General features: G+C 33.9%; 1 protein-coding gene across 5 annotated transcripts in view; it reads right to left on the bottom strand.

Moving 5' to 3' along the window:
* The window catches only part of KDM6A (lysine demethylase 6A), a 195,813-nt gene that overhangs the window by 49,491 nt on the left and 128,915 nt on the right, over positions 1-17,407 (bottom strand). For 2 of the 5 annotated variants that reach the window (XM_063083613.1, XM_063083610.1), the window contains exons 9-17: positions 15,631-15,724; positions 13,039-13,165; positions 8,048-8,146; positions 7,687-7,906; positions 6,992-7,126; positions 6,389-6,544; positions 5,722-5,817; positions 4,652-4,753; positions 3,625-4,020 (exon numbers count right to left, since the gene is read on the bottom strand). In XM_063083613.1, coding sequence (XP_062939683.1) covers positions 3,625-4,020; positions 4,652-4,753; positions 5,722-5,817; positions 6,389-6,544; positions 6,992-7,126; positions 7,687-7,906; positions 8,048-8,146; positions 13,039-13,165; positions 15,631-15,724 — 1,425 coding nt within the window. The remainder of the gene's footprint in view (positions 1-3,624; positions 4,021-4,651; positions 4,754-5,721; positions 5,818-6,388; positions 6,545-6,991; positions 7,127-7,686; positions 7,907-8,047; positions 8,147-13,038; positions 13,166-15,630; positions 15,725-17,407) is intronic. The other 3 variants (XM_063083615.1, XM_063083611.1, XM_063083612.1) reach the window with 2 other exon arrangements.

Raw genomic sequence — 17,407 nt, 5'->3', positions numbered from 1 at the left:
TAGCAAATACACTGATTATAATATGTAGACATGTAACAAAGTAACCATTTTATTACATCATCTCTATCTGTAAATTGAGGTATCTTATCTTAAGCTTGTACTTGCTGAACCACACCTACAATTCATATAATTTTACTTTCATATCTTAAGTGATGCCCTGGTTACCAAAAAGAAATTCTGAATAAACTCATTCAAAACTACAATGTAAATTAATAAGAGATCTATATTTCCTCCCATCATCAAAAGCTAAAAGGTAGAATCACCAAGGTCAAGGGTTCAGATCACCGCACCGGCCAAAAAGCTAAAGGGTGAATATAGGTCTATATAGGTCCATCAATGATCTAGTTTTCATTACAACTTCAGAAAAATATTTGAATAGGTTTGTATAAGACGGTATAAAAAAATCTTTAATTAGTGTCTATGATATTAATACTAGAGAAAGAGATTCCCCTGCTGTAGTGATATGCAGCAACCTCATTTTTGACCTGGAATCAGTTCAACAGCATTTTTTAGACAACTTTCTCAACTTCATTACCTAAATTGTAAAGCTCTGGCCTTGGGGGGTCTGTGAAGCAAAGGCTGGGGCTCCCTGCCACTTACTATTTGCAGTCACATACAGAGGCCTCATGGCCTGCAAACTGATTTTTTTTTTTTTTTAAGAACTATGTTTTTAAAGGATGGCAAATTTCCAAAATTAGGTTAAGAGAGTGCTTATTGAAAATTTCAGCAACCAAGTGAGCCAGAGAATTAGATGTGATTAAAAAAAAAAGAAGAATAGAATAGAACCATACTTTACATAACAAAAGCTCTCATTTATTAACTGCCAATTATACCTTAGAACTATAATAGGCATTTAAATAAAAATCTCATTGTTATCCTTTGAACAATCCTTTAATGTTTAAAGACACTGAACCCCCCAAATTCCATCCTCTCACCTACTCTAACAAGTCTCCCTTCTTCCTCCTTTGTCAACTTCTCCCTCTATTGAATCTTTCCCATTAGCTTTCACTGTTACTTCTCTCATTATAAGTTTAAAAAAACAAAAAACAAAAACAACTCTTAATCCTACTTCCCCTTCAGCTACACCATGTTGTTTTCTTTCTCTTCTATGCTGCAGTATACAGAAATGGCACCCCTGGCATTGTGCAGTGTGTAGCCCACATGACTATATAAGTGCCCGTTACAGAATTATCTATACTTGCTTCTGCCAGCTTTTCTCCTCCCATTTTATCTTGAAGCCAACTACAATTAGGCTTTTGCCCCCAAAAATGCACTGAAATTGTTCTTATCCAAAGGTTGGCAAATCTTTCTGTAAAGGGTCAGATAGCAAATACTTTAGGCTTTGTGGGTCATACAGTGTCACACTTTTTAAAAAAATAACAACCCTTTAAAAATGCAGAAATCATTCTTAGCTCATTGGCTGTAAAAAACACAGGTCATGGGGTGGATTTCAGCTGTACCCTGTAGGTTCCCAACCCCAGCTATGTCACCAAATACCTCAGGTGGTCCTCACGTTACTTGACCTACGAGCATTACTTGATATACACTTTGATCATGCCCTCCTCCTTAAAAGACTTTCTTCATTTGGCTTCCAGGGAATCACTCACATTCTCATGGATCTCCTACTACCTCACGGGTCAATACTACTCTTCTATTCTGCTTTGCTAGTTCTTCAATTTCTTGGCCTATTACACTGGAATGCTCCAAGGCTCATACTGAGTTCTCTTCTTTTCTCAACCTGCTCTCACTCCTTTGTGATCCCATCTAGTCTCATCCATCTTCCTAGTTGGTCAGGCCTCTTTCTCAAACCCCACTCTTCCAGCTAATCCTGTTGGTTCTACCTTCCAAATATACCTAGAAGCTGACTGCTGTCTACTGTTGCCACTCTAGGAGCCACCACCATCTCTTAACCTGGATTACAGGTGTAATCTCCAAATTGGTCACATCATTTCTACTTTTGCCTCTTTCAGTTTATCCACAGAGTACCAAAGAGAACCCAGTTAAAAATGAAGTCAGATCATATCACTCCTCCATTCAAAATCCCCCTACAGTTTCCCACTGAACTCAGAATAAAATCTAATATCTTTACAAGGCTGAACACAATTTAGCCAGCCTGTTTCCAGCTGGACCATATCTACCTCTCTTCTTACCCCTTACTTGCCCTGCTCAGCCATGCTTACCACCTTGATTTTCTTCATATATGTACAGCACGCTCCTGCCTTAGGGTCCATTGCTCCTTGATGCTCCCTAGACCTGAAGCACTCTTATCACAAATATCTTCAAGGCTCACTTCTGTAACTCTTTCAGGGAATTCAAATGTCATCTTTCAGTGAAGCCTTCCCTAACCTTCCAATTTATAACGCAACTGCCCTACCATAACCTCCAGTACTCTGCAGCTCCCTTTTCTAATATATTTTTTTCCACAGCACTAATCACACCATCATCTAACATTCTATATGTATCCCTTATTTGTTTATTGTCTGTTTACCTATACCAAGTAAGAAATTTCTGTGTGTTCTTTACTGATGTATCCCCAGAGCCTCAAATAGGACACGGACCTAGTAGGTGCTCAACATTTCTTTAAGAGTGAATAAAACTACTAATCCCTCTAGAACAGCAGATGGTCCCACCAAGAATAGCACTTCAAGAATAAACTTAAAAGTCTTAGGAAAAAAACTTCTTTGGTTTTACTAGTAATATAAGACTAAGCAGCAATAACAAATATTTAAGAAATTAGTAGATTAATAAAAGCACAAGCAATTTGGCAGTATGTACTATGAACTTTTATTTTTTTAAGCTTACACTTTGGTCCTTCAGTTCCACTTCAGAGTTCTCATATTTAATCCAAAATATGGGGAAAACTATGCACATAAATATTCAGAAGTAAAAACTTAGAAATTAAATGTCTACAACAGTGCACAATTGAGTAAATTATGGCCCATTTCTTTGATAAAAATAATGTTCATGAAATCCATTACTCTGTTTCAAAAACTTTAGTGGCTCCACTTTGCGTTCAAGACAAATTTAACCTCCTCTTAACTCCTTCAGCCTCATATTTTACCCTCTCCTCTTCATAATCTATCCTCCAAGCACACTTCACCAGCCCTCTCCCTTCCCAAATTCCCTAATTTCTTGAGACTCGAACATCTTGGTTATGTCCCCTCCTAGATACTCTGATAGCACTTTCCCAAAGTCACACTTCATAGTCATTTATGGTACATGCTTCTTTACTGTTCTTTTTTCTCCCACTAGAGTGAATACCTAACACCTAGCATAGCACTTGATCCTAAATAGGCAATATAAGCAAAAATGGAACTAGGCAACAATACATAAATGTGTTTATGATACCACTGTAAATTAATGGTGGGTTTTGTGGAATTATATAATCTTTTCTCTTCCTCCTTTGTAAATTTGCCAGATTATCTGTATCTGTAGAAATTTTACAAAGGAAAAGGAAATACACTCATATACGTATATACTGAATCACAACTTAGTAATAACATTGCAGAATACAAAATTTTTATAAAACCAGTTCCTCAAACTTTTCTTCTTCTCTAAATGTACAAAACCAAATAAAAACAAATTAGTATATGAGACGTCAATAAGGCAGCTAGTCCTCATTACCTGAGTGGAGTTAGATAGTTGGTTTTTCCACGGCTCCTCTGCGCTACTGGTCAGGTTTGTGCGGTTATGAGGTAGAGTGAGTGCGTTTCGCTGCAGGTAAGGCACGTTTCCATTACTTCCACTTCCTGTTATGTGATTATTGCCTATCAAAATAGTGTCTGTATTTCCCAGCGTTCTTGATGTGCTACAGGGAACATGGCCTGCAGAAAAGGGTCCGTTGGCCAAAGGCTGCCCAGGGCAGGCTGGGCGGACTCCAGGCTGAGAGACGCTAGGCACTCTGGTCAGAGCAAGCTGTGGCTGCTGGCCAGAGATGGAGTTTGTAGGCAGTGATGAGTCAGCTGTTGGCCCATTAGGAATTCCAGTAGATCGTACCTGTGCAACTCCTGTTTGTCTCATCTTCAAAAAACAAATGAAAAGGAAAATCAGAATGTAAAGATGTATAATTAAGAATATCTGATTTTTTTAACATTTAATTTCTCTAGGTTGCAAAATACACACTTTAAAAACAAGAAATTGTGTTTGTTCATTTTTAGATAAGATTCCTCAGAAAAGCAAAAATCTGCTTCATTTTAAAGAAACACCCCATTAGTAATGACAAAAAAAGAAAAGAAAGCAGCTGAAAATTATGGAAAATGACACAGGAATCTATAGGTCTTTTTCTCAATCAAAATTTCATCCCATTACATTTATGCCAGATCCTCCAAACTAAATAAGCCCTAAAAACCTCACCTCAGTTTAGGATAGCTTGTTACATACTAAATAATATAAGTAAACCCTTAGAATACATATGAAATACCATGTAAGTAAATAATAAACTACAAAGTGTTTGGTTCAAAATTAAATTTATACCTGCTGTTTTCTAAAAATATCTGTCCATTACCAGTACTTTGGGAAACACAGATTACTAAATTCCATCAAATACTAGTAGAAAGTAGAAGTGGGTATGAATGTGCTCTAACACGATGTTACAGTCAATAAAAAAACTCAAAATGCTAACAAATTTTAGGGGGGAAAATGCTATACATACTTGGTGTTGTTGCATTAAGACAAACTGACTTTCTAGCTGTTCCAGCATCAGTTTCTGTGCTGGATTTAAATTATTCCTATTTGCGCGAAGCTGTTCCAAGTGCTAGAAGAAGAAAAAAGGAGAATTCAGTCAAAGACATGTCTAAGAAACGAGCTCACTATTCGAAACAACCTTTACCTGAAATGACTACATAAACTCAGAACCACTATCTGATCCAATACTGATTTCTGACCAATAGTTATCAAGCCCAAAATGCAGTCCTTTAAAAAAGCTTGAGAAACTTAAGAAAGAACTAAGTATTCATCTGAACAAGGTTTACTATAATGTGCTCTGTGAGATATATGGCATAAAATTTTACTCATTAATACAATATTTTTCAGTATTCACACAAAAAGCTTTTCAAGCTTAAAAATATATTATGACAAGTATGCTCAAAGCAGTGCTGTTTGGAATAGGAAAAGTCTGAAGACAACCTGAATGTCCAAAATTAGTGATTCTGCTTAAATAAAGGTGGGACATCTATATAAAGAAATAAGGTGTAATCATAAAAGAACAAGTAAGCTCTTTAGACAGTGACATGGACAGGTTGTAAAATACACTGTTAAAAGGATAGGTACCATTCTACAATTTGTGTAAAAAAGGACAAAAACTATAATATATGGGGGGGGGGGGGGGCGGCGGCATATGTGCTTGTATATGCACAACATATCTCTGGAAAGACAGAAAAGAAACTAGTAACACCAGTTGTCTGTTAGGAGGAGAACTGAGTGGGTAGGAGCAGGAGTTGGAAGGAGACTTTGCCCTATCTACCATATATTCATACTTTATGTAGTTTGAACTATGTGCACGTATTACCCTTTTTTAAAAAAGTAAGAAACCAAAATCAAGTGAAAAACAAGAATGAATTATCTACATTACTCTGGTAAATGTGGGCTCATTTTACTTAGGCACATATTAATTGAGTTTACTGACATTCAACTTTAAGAATTAAAACTTAGAGAACTTAAAGCTTACTACCTCTACTCCTTTTTAATAGAAAAAGCAATCTGCCAAAAGGATATCTTACGTACCTGCAATTTCTGTGGTGTCAAACACCATGAATGAGCTTGTTGCTGTACTGGAGGATGTGACACAGCATGGCCACCACTCCAATTATCAGAAGTATTCTGAGGAAAATTTGTACAAAAAAAAAATAAAATAAAATAAAGAATATTTGGTTAAATCCACAGAGTTAACAATAATGACTAATGGAGGCCAAATAACTATGAATTGGAAAATTTACATATAAAAAAGATGTTATAACATTAAATTCTTTTAAAAATAATTTTACATGCATATTAAACTTGAAAACCACAAATTAAAAATAAAACTGATTTTTTAATAAGCCACCCATAAAGGCCCACCCCTATACCATGACCCAAACAGCTAGCCTAAATACCACACTGTCTACTACATCCAACATTAAATTTATTTCAATGTCAGTAAAAAGTGATGATGAGAAGTGTATTGAGATCTTAACAGCAGGGAGATGAATAAAATGATTTGATGAATGCAAGTTTATCCCTACTTTTTATATTTAATATGATGCTAAGTGTTTGGGATGGAAAAACGCAAACCTTTCACTCTTTGATGTCCACAGATTTTAAATAAAGAACAGGATATGTTCAAACTGCACAATTTCATGGCAGTTGGTGGTTCTTTGTTAACTGGGATTTTCTATTTCTCTAAAACATATACCTTTGTTGGACTAGATGTTCTTTTCCTCTTGGCAGGACTGGACAGGTCATCTACTTGGCTAGAAGGAATCATGTGTAGTGGCAAGGACTGCTGTGAAATTGGTGTTTGACTGAGGCCTAATACAGGTTCAGTATTTGGATGATGAGGTTTACATGCCTATGAATCACAGAAGGAAGACAAAAATAGGGTTCTATATATTCTTAATTCATTCCTTCAAATTATATAACTTTACAAGCTGCATACTTTTCAAAGCTATGTGGACATCGCTGATTGCAATTATTGAAAATCAAAATCAAATGAATTATCAGTGGAAGAATGTGTACCTTCCTTTTAAAAACTTGCTTTAAAAATTAAACCATTGCAGCATTATTTTAAGAAACCTCCTTCAAAATCATGAATATGCACAAAGGTTATAAGTTGGTACCCCAAAATTTCTTCCCATATCAGAGGGAGTTTTATTTTGATCTAGATTCCCTTTGTAATTAAATCAAAAGGCTTTTCATTAATAAAAGCCTCCTGTGCTTAGTAAAATAAGCTTGACCACTACAGATTGAAAAGAACCCTTAAAGCTGGGTACCTGCAGAACATAACCCAACTTCTCACCTGCTGTGCTGTGTTCATGGCACCCTGCCTGGAGGTAAGCTCTGCGGGGATTGGTAGGCTCCACGCCTCCTCAATACTAGGAAGTAATTTAGTTTTATTCTGTAGACTACCTTGTGGAAGGTTACACAACTGAGCCTAGGAAAAATTATGTAAAAAGCAAATTTAACACAAGCCTACTTGAGTAAGAGCAAGTCCACTAAATCTTCCTAAATGGTATAGCTAATTGTTTTTAAAAGAAAATATTCTAAATCTGGGGCTTTAGAAAGACACTATGTATAAAGAGGGTAACCGGAATATAAACCTTTGTGAGAATCAAAACAAAGCTGAGCTCTGTTTTCAGAGTTCTCATAGCTGTCTTCTCATGAAACTCCAAGCAAGAGTGAAAGACAGTGTTTGTGTTCTTTTCTCTAAAATGCTATGACAACTTAAAAATGTAGACAGTACATAGAAAAAAATTATGTAAATTAATATGCATCAACAGAGTAAATGTGCAAAAGAGCATCTTTTAAAATATTGCATATCTTACTTAAAATGAAAAGTAAAATAATATTACAAGCTATGGTATGTTTACAAAATATGGAAACAGATTATAGACATCAAAACACAACTAGACAAACTTTCCAGCCACCCTCCTCCTGCCTGAGTGTCTTGGGGAAATACGTGGCTTAAAAAAACTGCTACTTAAAAAATTTTACCTGTAAATACTTAATTCGTGCTGCAAGTGCAGAGGTATTACTACAACTTTTGCTTCTAGTTGCATTTAAATAGCATTTAATGGCATCCTGAGGTTGGTTGCAGGATTCATAGAGAGTGCCTAGGTCCATCCAGGCTGCAGCATGGCCATGGTCCAATTGTACAGCACAAATATAGGCCTGTAAAGCATCCATAGGCTGATTTTGCTGTTGATATAGCACACTGTAGAGAGAAATTAAGAAAAAATAAGTCAACCAAAAAGAACTGCTTAGTTTAATAACACGATTTAAACCACAAAATATATTATATGTGATGCAATGAACTTTGTATATCAATTAACATTATTTTTATACAAAGTCTTACCCTATTGAACACCATGTATCTGCACTTGCTTCTGATTTATCAATAGACTGCCTGTAAGATATAAAGGCATCCTGAACTTTCCCAATACTTGAATAGCACCTGAGAAGAAAGGGAGTTTAAAAAAAAAAAAAAAAAAAAATCAAGAAAATTCCATTAATACTGAAACTAATTAAATTTAATTGCTGAAAGGATGAATTATATATCAAAACAAATTTTTAAAAACCTTAATAAGCTAATATATTTATGTGTATATACATCATAATTATAATACACATTATAATTAGCCCTTCAATAAACTATATTATAGTCTGTCTTATAGGTGCTACATCATGCTGCATTAATGAACTCTATTAAAATAATTAGAGGACATATCACTTCAGTATTATAATACTGAGAGTTGAACACACACACACTCTCCCCACTCTATTTATATAGCTCGACCTCTAACTTCATATACAGTCAGAATACAGAGTTAAAAACAAGCAAAAACAGTGTATGTTGGTAAGACTTGCTGAATGAAATTTCAATTCTCCTTTCCCAAATAATAACAGTGAGGCAATAATTCTTTAATCCATAAAAAATGCAAACGTTAAGACATAGTTAATCTCTAAGTATCAAAAATAGTATAAAATTGGGTAAAGTGCAATATTTCATTACTAGTAAAGGTAGCAAGGTAAGATTAAAGATTCAAGGACCTGCCATTTTCTTAATGCAGATATACCCAATAGATACACACACAGCAGCTGAAATTATAAATATAGAAATTATCTTCTTAGTGCTTGGCACTAAAGGAAAAAGAAAATAAACCTAAACAAAAACCCAGTCCCTGTCTTCAAGGAGTTTACAATTTAGTTGAGGACTGAAGACACATTATAAATGTCATAATCCCATATCAAATGGCTAGCACAGACAATAACTGGTCTGAAAATTTAGGACAGAAAGCGACTACAGGATTTAGGAAAGGCAAAAAATGGTAAGGGATCTGAATATGTGCAGATGTAAATTATTTAGATCAGTGATTCCCAATTGCCAGCCAGTACATGGCAATTTTGCCAAGCAAACAAAATAGACAGCAACATAAACATACATACATAGTTTTTCCAATAAACTAATTAATATTTGTACAGTAATTTACTCACTTTGGAATAACACTGGCTGAGAATAAACGGCAAAAAAAAAAAAAAAAAAAAAAAAAGTGGAATGCCTTTATTTTCCCCAACACTGTTTTGATCCTCATAATTATTCTTTAAAATTTTACTGATTCATGTAATCTAAAAGTCTGGGAACCACTGATTTAGGCAGAGAAGATGAGAGAAGGCATTTCAAATTGGGTGTGAACATTATTAGCAAAACCTAATGTATACATATGAAAGCAGAGATACAAAAATAGTAGAAAATTTTAAATACCCTGAAGTTTTTTTTTCTAACAAGGGGAATGGTATGACGAAAGCACTTTATAGGAATATTAATTTGTTAACTGTACAGAATAGACTGAAAGGAAAATAAGTCATGGACAGTAAAAAAGAGGATGGCTTCACTTACTGGACTGATAAAGACTTCGTGATTAACTGGTTAGATGTTCACTGGAATGAGGGGTGGAAGGTTAAAACTTAGTTAATTTTAAGCCTGATTATATAAGGAAAAAATGTTGATACTGATATTTTTGGCAAAAGTAAAAGGAGAAGGAGCTGTTTTGAGAAAGATCATGATGAATGTGGTTTGAAATACGCTGATTTTGACATGAGGTGGGGACATTAAAATGGGAAATGTTAGGTAAGGAATAGAAGGTCTGGTCCTGGAGTTTAAGATACCTTTTAGTGTAGAAATCTAGACTTGGAATTCATCCATATGAAAGAGAGGCTACAAGAACACAGGATACCTACAAGGGAGAGGTAAAAATAAGCCTAAGGAATCACTAATCTTGTGGATTAAGCGACATAAGAAATGTCAGTGATGGAGACAGAGAAAGCAGTTTCAGAAAGCATCTATAAACTGTTCTATGAAGGGAGAATTCATGAGAAGAGGTCAGCAACAATGCCAAACAGGGACAGACACCAGAGGGAAACGGAATACCTAACAGATAGTAGAAAACATGCTCCTTTTGTTTTGTTGTTAAATCAAAGCCAAATCTCAGATTTATAGACAAAATTTGCTTAACTGCTGGGAGAAATAAGCAGTACTTCCCCAATGTTTTCACATTCTATTCCTACAAAGTTAAAGTAGGAAACCAATGTGCCCAAATACAGATGTCCTAGTCCAACCACCAACCACTTTTCCTCTAATAAAATTTAACTAGGTTCTGCTGAGAGAGCCTTGTGTAATTAAAAAAAGCCCTGGGTAAACTTAGGATCTAGTCCCGGCTCTGATTCTAATTATCTGTGTAACCTTAGGCAAAACATTTTACTCTTCTAAACCCACTTTCCACATCTGTAAAATGACAGGGTTTACAGGATGAACTAGGTAACCTCCCTGGTGCCTCCCAGCTCTAACATTCTGTAGTTCTCTGAGAACAGTCAATGACTGGTGCTAGTATAATAGAATATCACATTACAATTTCACTTGAATATACACATGCCAAATGACCAGCACATTCAATCTTCAACACACACCTGAATGTAGAGGTAAGGAATAAAAAAAAAAATCTCAGAAATATTAGGGTCATCAAATCCCAAAGTCTCTTACTGACATTTGAGGTCTTCATTTGGAGCTTTAATAACTTCTAAAATTTACTTATAAAATTTTTCTCACAATAAAACAGATTAGAAGCAATACATTAGAAGGCAATGAAAGTGGGCAAGAAAAGCAAACATTAAAGAAAGTCTGAAACAGGCCCAAAATTATATTATTACAGATGAAAAATAATGAATGTCTAAAAGATAATCCTGAACCCCAAAACAAGTTAAATCGTGATAAATATTCCTTATTTGAGAAGTCAAGAAAGTGTATTGTATTTTTGGAAACATTTACCCAAAAAGATTAAACTAAAAGCATCTCAACGGTTTAAAATATAAAATCGGTTAACTGGAAGAAAACTTGTATGGGACACTGCTCACTGAAGCTGAAATTTATAGCATTACTAAAATAGTAATTTTAGACATAGTTCATTATATATTTTTACATAACTAGAATTTAAATAAAAAACTTATACTAAAAAGATATCCACACTATTATAGTGTATTAAACTACTAATCTTTGTCTTAGGTAAAAGGAAAATACTTTCCAGTATACATTCCTTTTAATCTATGTTAAAATAAATTTTCATATATAAACCTGAAAACTAGAGGCAATGACTAGGCACCTCCTACTTTCCAGTACCAGACATCCTTTAGAGTCGCTGTATGAAGCCTCACACTCCACAATACTAACAGTAGTAATGCTGCTAGCTCCTAAGCAAATGGAGTTTGGTTACTTTATTTCATTTACTGAATAGCCACTTTGCCAGGCAAAAACATAAAAAGGTTAAGATCTAGTTTCTGCTCCTGTAGAAGAGAAACACAAAGTTTGGACCCTCATGCTTCATTTAGGAGCAATCCAAAGTAGACTATTTTACAAGCCTGGGGGAAGGATTTTAAAAATCTCTGCCCAAAATAGCTATCTTTCTAGTCAACTCTTATTATACATTATTAATAAGTAATCAAATATTTTTTAAAGAAGGAAACATCTTAATATTATTCTCTCTCATACAAGCATACTTTCCTAAATTTAAATGAAAAATGAAGCCATACAACTAAAACTTAATTTGGTTATATAGCAGGTTTACGCAAAATAAAATATTCCTATGTAAAAAACAAATAAAACTTAAAATTAAAACAAAATAGGATAATTTCAAAAGAAATCATAAAACTGAAACCTTCAGAGTAGGAAGGTAATTAACATAATCTAATCCAGGGTTTCTCAACTGCAGCATTATTGACATTTGGAGCCAGGTAATTTTTTGTTGTAGAGGGCTGTCCTGTGTATTGCAGAATATTCAGCAGCATCCCTGGCCTCTACCCACAAGATGCCAGTAGCACTCCCACAGGTGTGATAACCAAAATGTCTCCAGACATTGTGAAATGTCCCCAAAGAGGGAGCAAAATAGACCCCATTGAGAACCACTGATCTAATATAATCCTCTTATTTAACAAGTTAAAAGAAAATTGAAGCCTGAAGAGGTTAAACTGTACCATCCATGATTCCACAAATAGGAGCTGAACCAGAACTTAAATCCAAGTCTCTTGGCTCCTAGCACATTGATCTTTCCACTATACCATGAAAGCCAAAACTGATTAGGAACCCAAAACACAATCTGATGATGGTCCAAAAATATAATATATCAGATACATATACATAAGGTATATTTCAGATAATCACTAAGCATAATTTAGACGGTCGATGTATGAAAAGTATGGAGAAAAGCTTACAGACTTGCAGAAGACTATTTTTACTATTTTAATTATATGTCACTTCTCCTTTCCAACAAATCCCATAATAATGTATACACTTTCTCGCTGTAAGATTCCAAGTAGAACTGTGATTTGAGATCTACTATTAATCAAATATGTCCATTGTAAAGTAAGTAGCATTAACCAAAATTACAAACAAGGTTCCATTGGCTACTAGTAGTCATCAGGCAGATGAGAAATTAATTCTCAATTCTGTTAAACATGAATACAGAGGAAATACTAGAAATCAAAAGAAAAGGCATTTAAATACTTCACTGAAAAATTACTATCTACAAGACTTTTTAAAAACTAGCAATAATTCAAGTCAAATGAAAACCCAATAACCAAAATAAGAAATGTCCTACTAGATCAGACTATACTATGAGAAAACTACCACATTTAGAAGCTTTCTTTTACTGTTTAACTTCCTGAAATCTCTGCTACAACGTATTTAAGAGAGAAAATACACTATTCAGGTTATAAATGTAAAATAACATTTTAGACTGTAATTCAAATCTCTTACTTGGAATAGACAAAAGCAAAACATAAATGTCTGATAAATCTCACCTTCCAAGGAAATACCAGGACTGGCCAGAATTAGGATCTGCTTCCAAGGACTTTTGGAGATACTGAATAGCATAGCTTTCCTTGGTGGCTTTATCTCCCAGGAGATCCACAGTGTGATGCATCCAACCTACAGTAAATGAGTAACTTTATTGTACCTCGCATTTTTAAGAATCGCAAGCAGAAAACAAACAAATAAAAATACTCTTTTCAGTCAGCTTATTAATTTAGTTTGGAGTACGCACTCCAAAATTTAGGACTGCCAATTCTAGCTATAAGAAAGCTTGTTTCTCACAGTAAGGTACTGTCAAAGGTACAAAAACCTTTTATTGAAGAGAAATTAAAACAATTTTAAGCAATGACAACCTTAGTAGATTTCAAACCATAGATCCTCCTGTCTAATTTTGATATTTGAAAAAGTTCCAATCTGTGAAACTGTGTTATAAAGACGTTAAGTCTTACTTACTGCTCCCTGTAAAAAATAAACATGCATTTTAAAAATCCCCAGGCCACTCTATTAAATCCAAGGAATAAATATAATGATAGTTGAGATTAAAACACATACACACAACCCTACCTCATTGGCATTGGCTACAAATATATTCACATCCTATATAAAAATAAAACTATATAAAATAAAAACTATAAAGCATTTGACAATTTCAAAAAAACCCAAGGCTATAAGTATATTCAAATGGTGCAAATACCACAAATGTTTATTTAACAAATTTAGAATTAGATGGCGATATAACCAATCAAAGATCGCATCATAGAATAGTATATCCTAAACCTTTAAGACACACAGGAATAATCTTATTTAACTTGACAGAGAATCATATTTCAACTGTGGATCAATTCAACTGTATAAAATTAGCTCTGTTCTTTGTGTATAGTCCACAGTATATATAACAAATAAGAAGCCCTTTTAGACATTTATTATATTTGCTGTGCTCCAAAAGACATTTTAAAGAGATTCAGTTGCCATGCTTTATGGACGTGTAAGTCAACCACACATTCATTCATCTGTTCTTCCCATATCTGTCCAGCTATGACTAGTAAGAGCAGGACCTAGATAACAGACTCTAAAAAAAAGCTGCTTCAGCAGCAATGATAGCAAGTAGGAAGGATTGATATAGGCATAAATTAGATTCGATTAGGGAAAGTATTTTTCTATTCAAAACCATGAAAAGTTTACTTATACACTCTGAAATATGATAAGCCATTGCCAAAGAGGACAGATGATTTATGATTCAGACATAGCTAAAACTAAAATTATTTCAATCTATTTCTTAAATTTAAAAGGTATATACATATTTGCTGTTGACACACTCTTCAGTGAAGCTAAAATGCATAAATACTTAATTATAAGTTGTGTGGATAAAAAACCAGTTCATATTTAAATATTAGATGAATGAGTAAGCTTTTTATTCTAAAGGCATCACACTTTTTTTTTTTTTTGGTGGCTGGCCAGTACAGGGATCCGAACCTTTGACCTTGGTGTTGTTAGCACCACGTTCTATCAGCTGAGCTAACCGGCCAGCCTTCTTTAAAGAACTAAAACCCTTTTTTTTTAACTGCACTAATAAACTTGTTTTAAAGATGCAAATTCACATGACTCAAAGTTTATCTATATGACTCAATAAAAATAAATATTTTGATACTTCCATAATTCTAATAAGTATAGACAACTCAAATAAAATTCTGATGGATAAAATTTTAAAAAATAAAACTAAAAACAAAGGTTTTATATGAAGGCAATGTGTTTATTTTGTATAATTCATCATATGATGTATATTAATATCATAAAGATAGATAATAAACTCTAAGCTTACATGACTTTAATATAAAAAAGTTACATTATTAAAACATTCACATTACTACAATGTTGGTTAAAAATTAAGAATAAATGATTTGCCCAAACCAAAAACAAATAAGTAAAACTGAGAAAACCCAAATACAGACAAGAAACATGACTGAATAACTCCTTCACTACCTTCTCAGTGACAGCAACACATGACATCCAAATGGCTAGATTGCCTCATGTTCAACATTAGAATAGAACTGCACGTTTACAGAAACTATAGTGTTAGATGCTCTACAATTTTGGATAAAATATTTTAATAGTTATTATCGGTAAAGCTATGAAAGCAAGCTCACCAACCTTGGTGAGCTTAGGCAAATAACTTCATTGAGTGCTAAGCATATATCTGGCACAAAGGTAAAGAGCTATGGAACTAATTAAGGAGCTATGCATGTAAACACACTACTATGTCAACATAGGGAAGGTTTTAGAGAACTGTCCACTGAGAATTACAGTAGTTATTAAATAAACTTTTATTCAATCCCCCTTGCCCATAGGTTAAATATTAGGGGTAATTTTGAGAATTTAAAAGGACCAGCTGCACTAAAGGATTATACTGAGACAGACTGTTAGATGGACAGGGTTTGGCAGAAGGTGGAAATATGTTGGGTTCAGATTAATTTTATCAACTCTGAGCAAAGTAAGGAAAAGGAACAGAATACATAAGCATCCCTGGCATGCAGAAAACATAAAGAGAAGCACTTATAACACATTAAACATATACTATAACATACCTAACTGCTGTAAGACAGTTGCTTTTACTTGTGCAGAAAGGTTTTCTGTCTGCAAAAGTTGTTCATAAGCTTCCTTTGCAGAATGATACTTCCTCTAAAGAGCAGAAAAAGAGATTTAGAAAAAAATAAAATACAAGCTTTAAGAAACTACCTCATATATTAAGAATTACACAATATTGATGCTTTAGCATATTTTTAAAAACCAACTGAAAGAAAAAAAGTGCTGATTCCATTTACTGAATGTTTAACACTAGACAGCTTTGAGTAATAGGCCATAGTTCTAGAGTACCAGTAAAACTAACATTCACTATAATGAAGTATCATTAAAATAAGACTTTTTAAGAATTTGCCAAATCTCAATAAAGAGAAAATCATTTCAAATTTAATAGCATAAATGATCTCAACTTTATTTAATAACATTAATGAAGCCAGAGAAATACTGTACTTCTAAGCACATAATCTATCTGCCTAGAAATACCAAGTTCCCAAGCAACTCAATAAACAATAGACCACATGCCAAAAATGCTGTAAAACAAAATCTAAAGAAGTGCAAAAGTAGTTAAAATCTAAGTTTTAAAGATACAGTTCTGGTATATAAGATATCCTATGAAAATATTTATAATACATATGATTTTAAATACATCAAAACTCCCTTAGTCTAACAATGTATGTAATATTTAAGGTTCCATGGACAAATCTCTAAATGAAACCATTTACCCATAGTTCTCTCCTCAAAAATACTAATATGACTGAACCCCATTATTGCTATAACCATAAAGCTTGAGATGACTCCTCCAAAAGACAAGGAAAAAGTCAATAAAAGAAAACCTCATAAATATTACCTTTAAAACACACTTGGCAGAACAATGGATTGAAGTGGCTTTTATTCACATCACTACTGTTACATAATGTCTAAGCAAACAAATTTTTTTCAAAAGCGGGTAGGTAGAAATTCAAAACTAGCTGTGTGAACCTCAGGCAAATCACTGAAACTATTGATGTAAAAGAGGTAATGCCCAATCTTTCTATCTGCAGGATTGTTCTAAGGATTGAAAGAGATAGGTAAAGAGCTATGGAAACATTTAAGGAGCTATGCATGTAAACACACTATGTCAACATAGGGAAGGTTTTAGAGAACTGTCCATTGAGAATTTCAGTAGTTATTAAATAAACTTTTATTCATCATCTAGACTAGTTCCCCCCAAAACATTAATCTAGTTTTTAAAAGTTATTACTGAAAGAAAGCCCAAGTTATTCAATTCCTTCAATTGGTAAATATTGTTGAACACCTAATACATAACAGGAACTATTGGGACTACAGTGTAGTGAAGAATACAGACAGAAAACCAAACAAAACATAGTGTGCTGTGTACGGTAACAGTGTGATACTTCCCAGAGGAAGAACGAGCACATATTAAGTTTAGAGTACAAGCTGGCAGGGCAGGACAATGCAGAGATAATCAGAGACTACTTCACAAAGACCTTCCTAAATCATTTAAAGACTAAGGACTGAATCCTAAGACAATGGAGAACCACTGAATGATTTCAGGTAATATGATCGTTTATATTTTATATTTTAGGAAGACCACCTTGTGGAATTATCTCAACAAACATTAAAACATACCCCAAAACACCAGTAATAAAAACAATGACATACTTGAAAAAATGGTTACACCATATGAAACATGAAGTTGGATTTCTACCTTAAACCACATATTAAAAAACACCAACTGCACCGAAGACCTAAATGTGAAAGGTAAATGCATAAAGCTATAAG

Source organism: Cynocephalus volans, chromosome X (assembly GCF_027409185.1).
Source record: "Cynocephalus volans isolate mCynVol1 chromosome X, mCynVol1.pri, whole genome shotgun sequence".
In the NCBI taxonomy this organism is placed as follows: Eukaryota; Metazoa; Chordata; class Mammalia; order Dermoptera; family Cynocephalidae; genus Cynocephalus; species Cynocephalus volans.
Note: the sequence above shows the minus strand (reverse complement) of the source record. Positions and strands in the feature narration are given on the sequence as shown.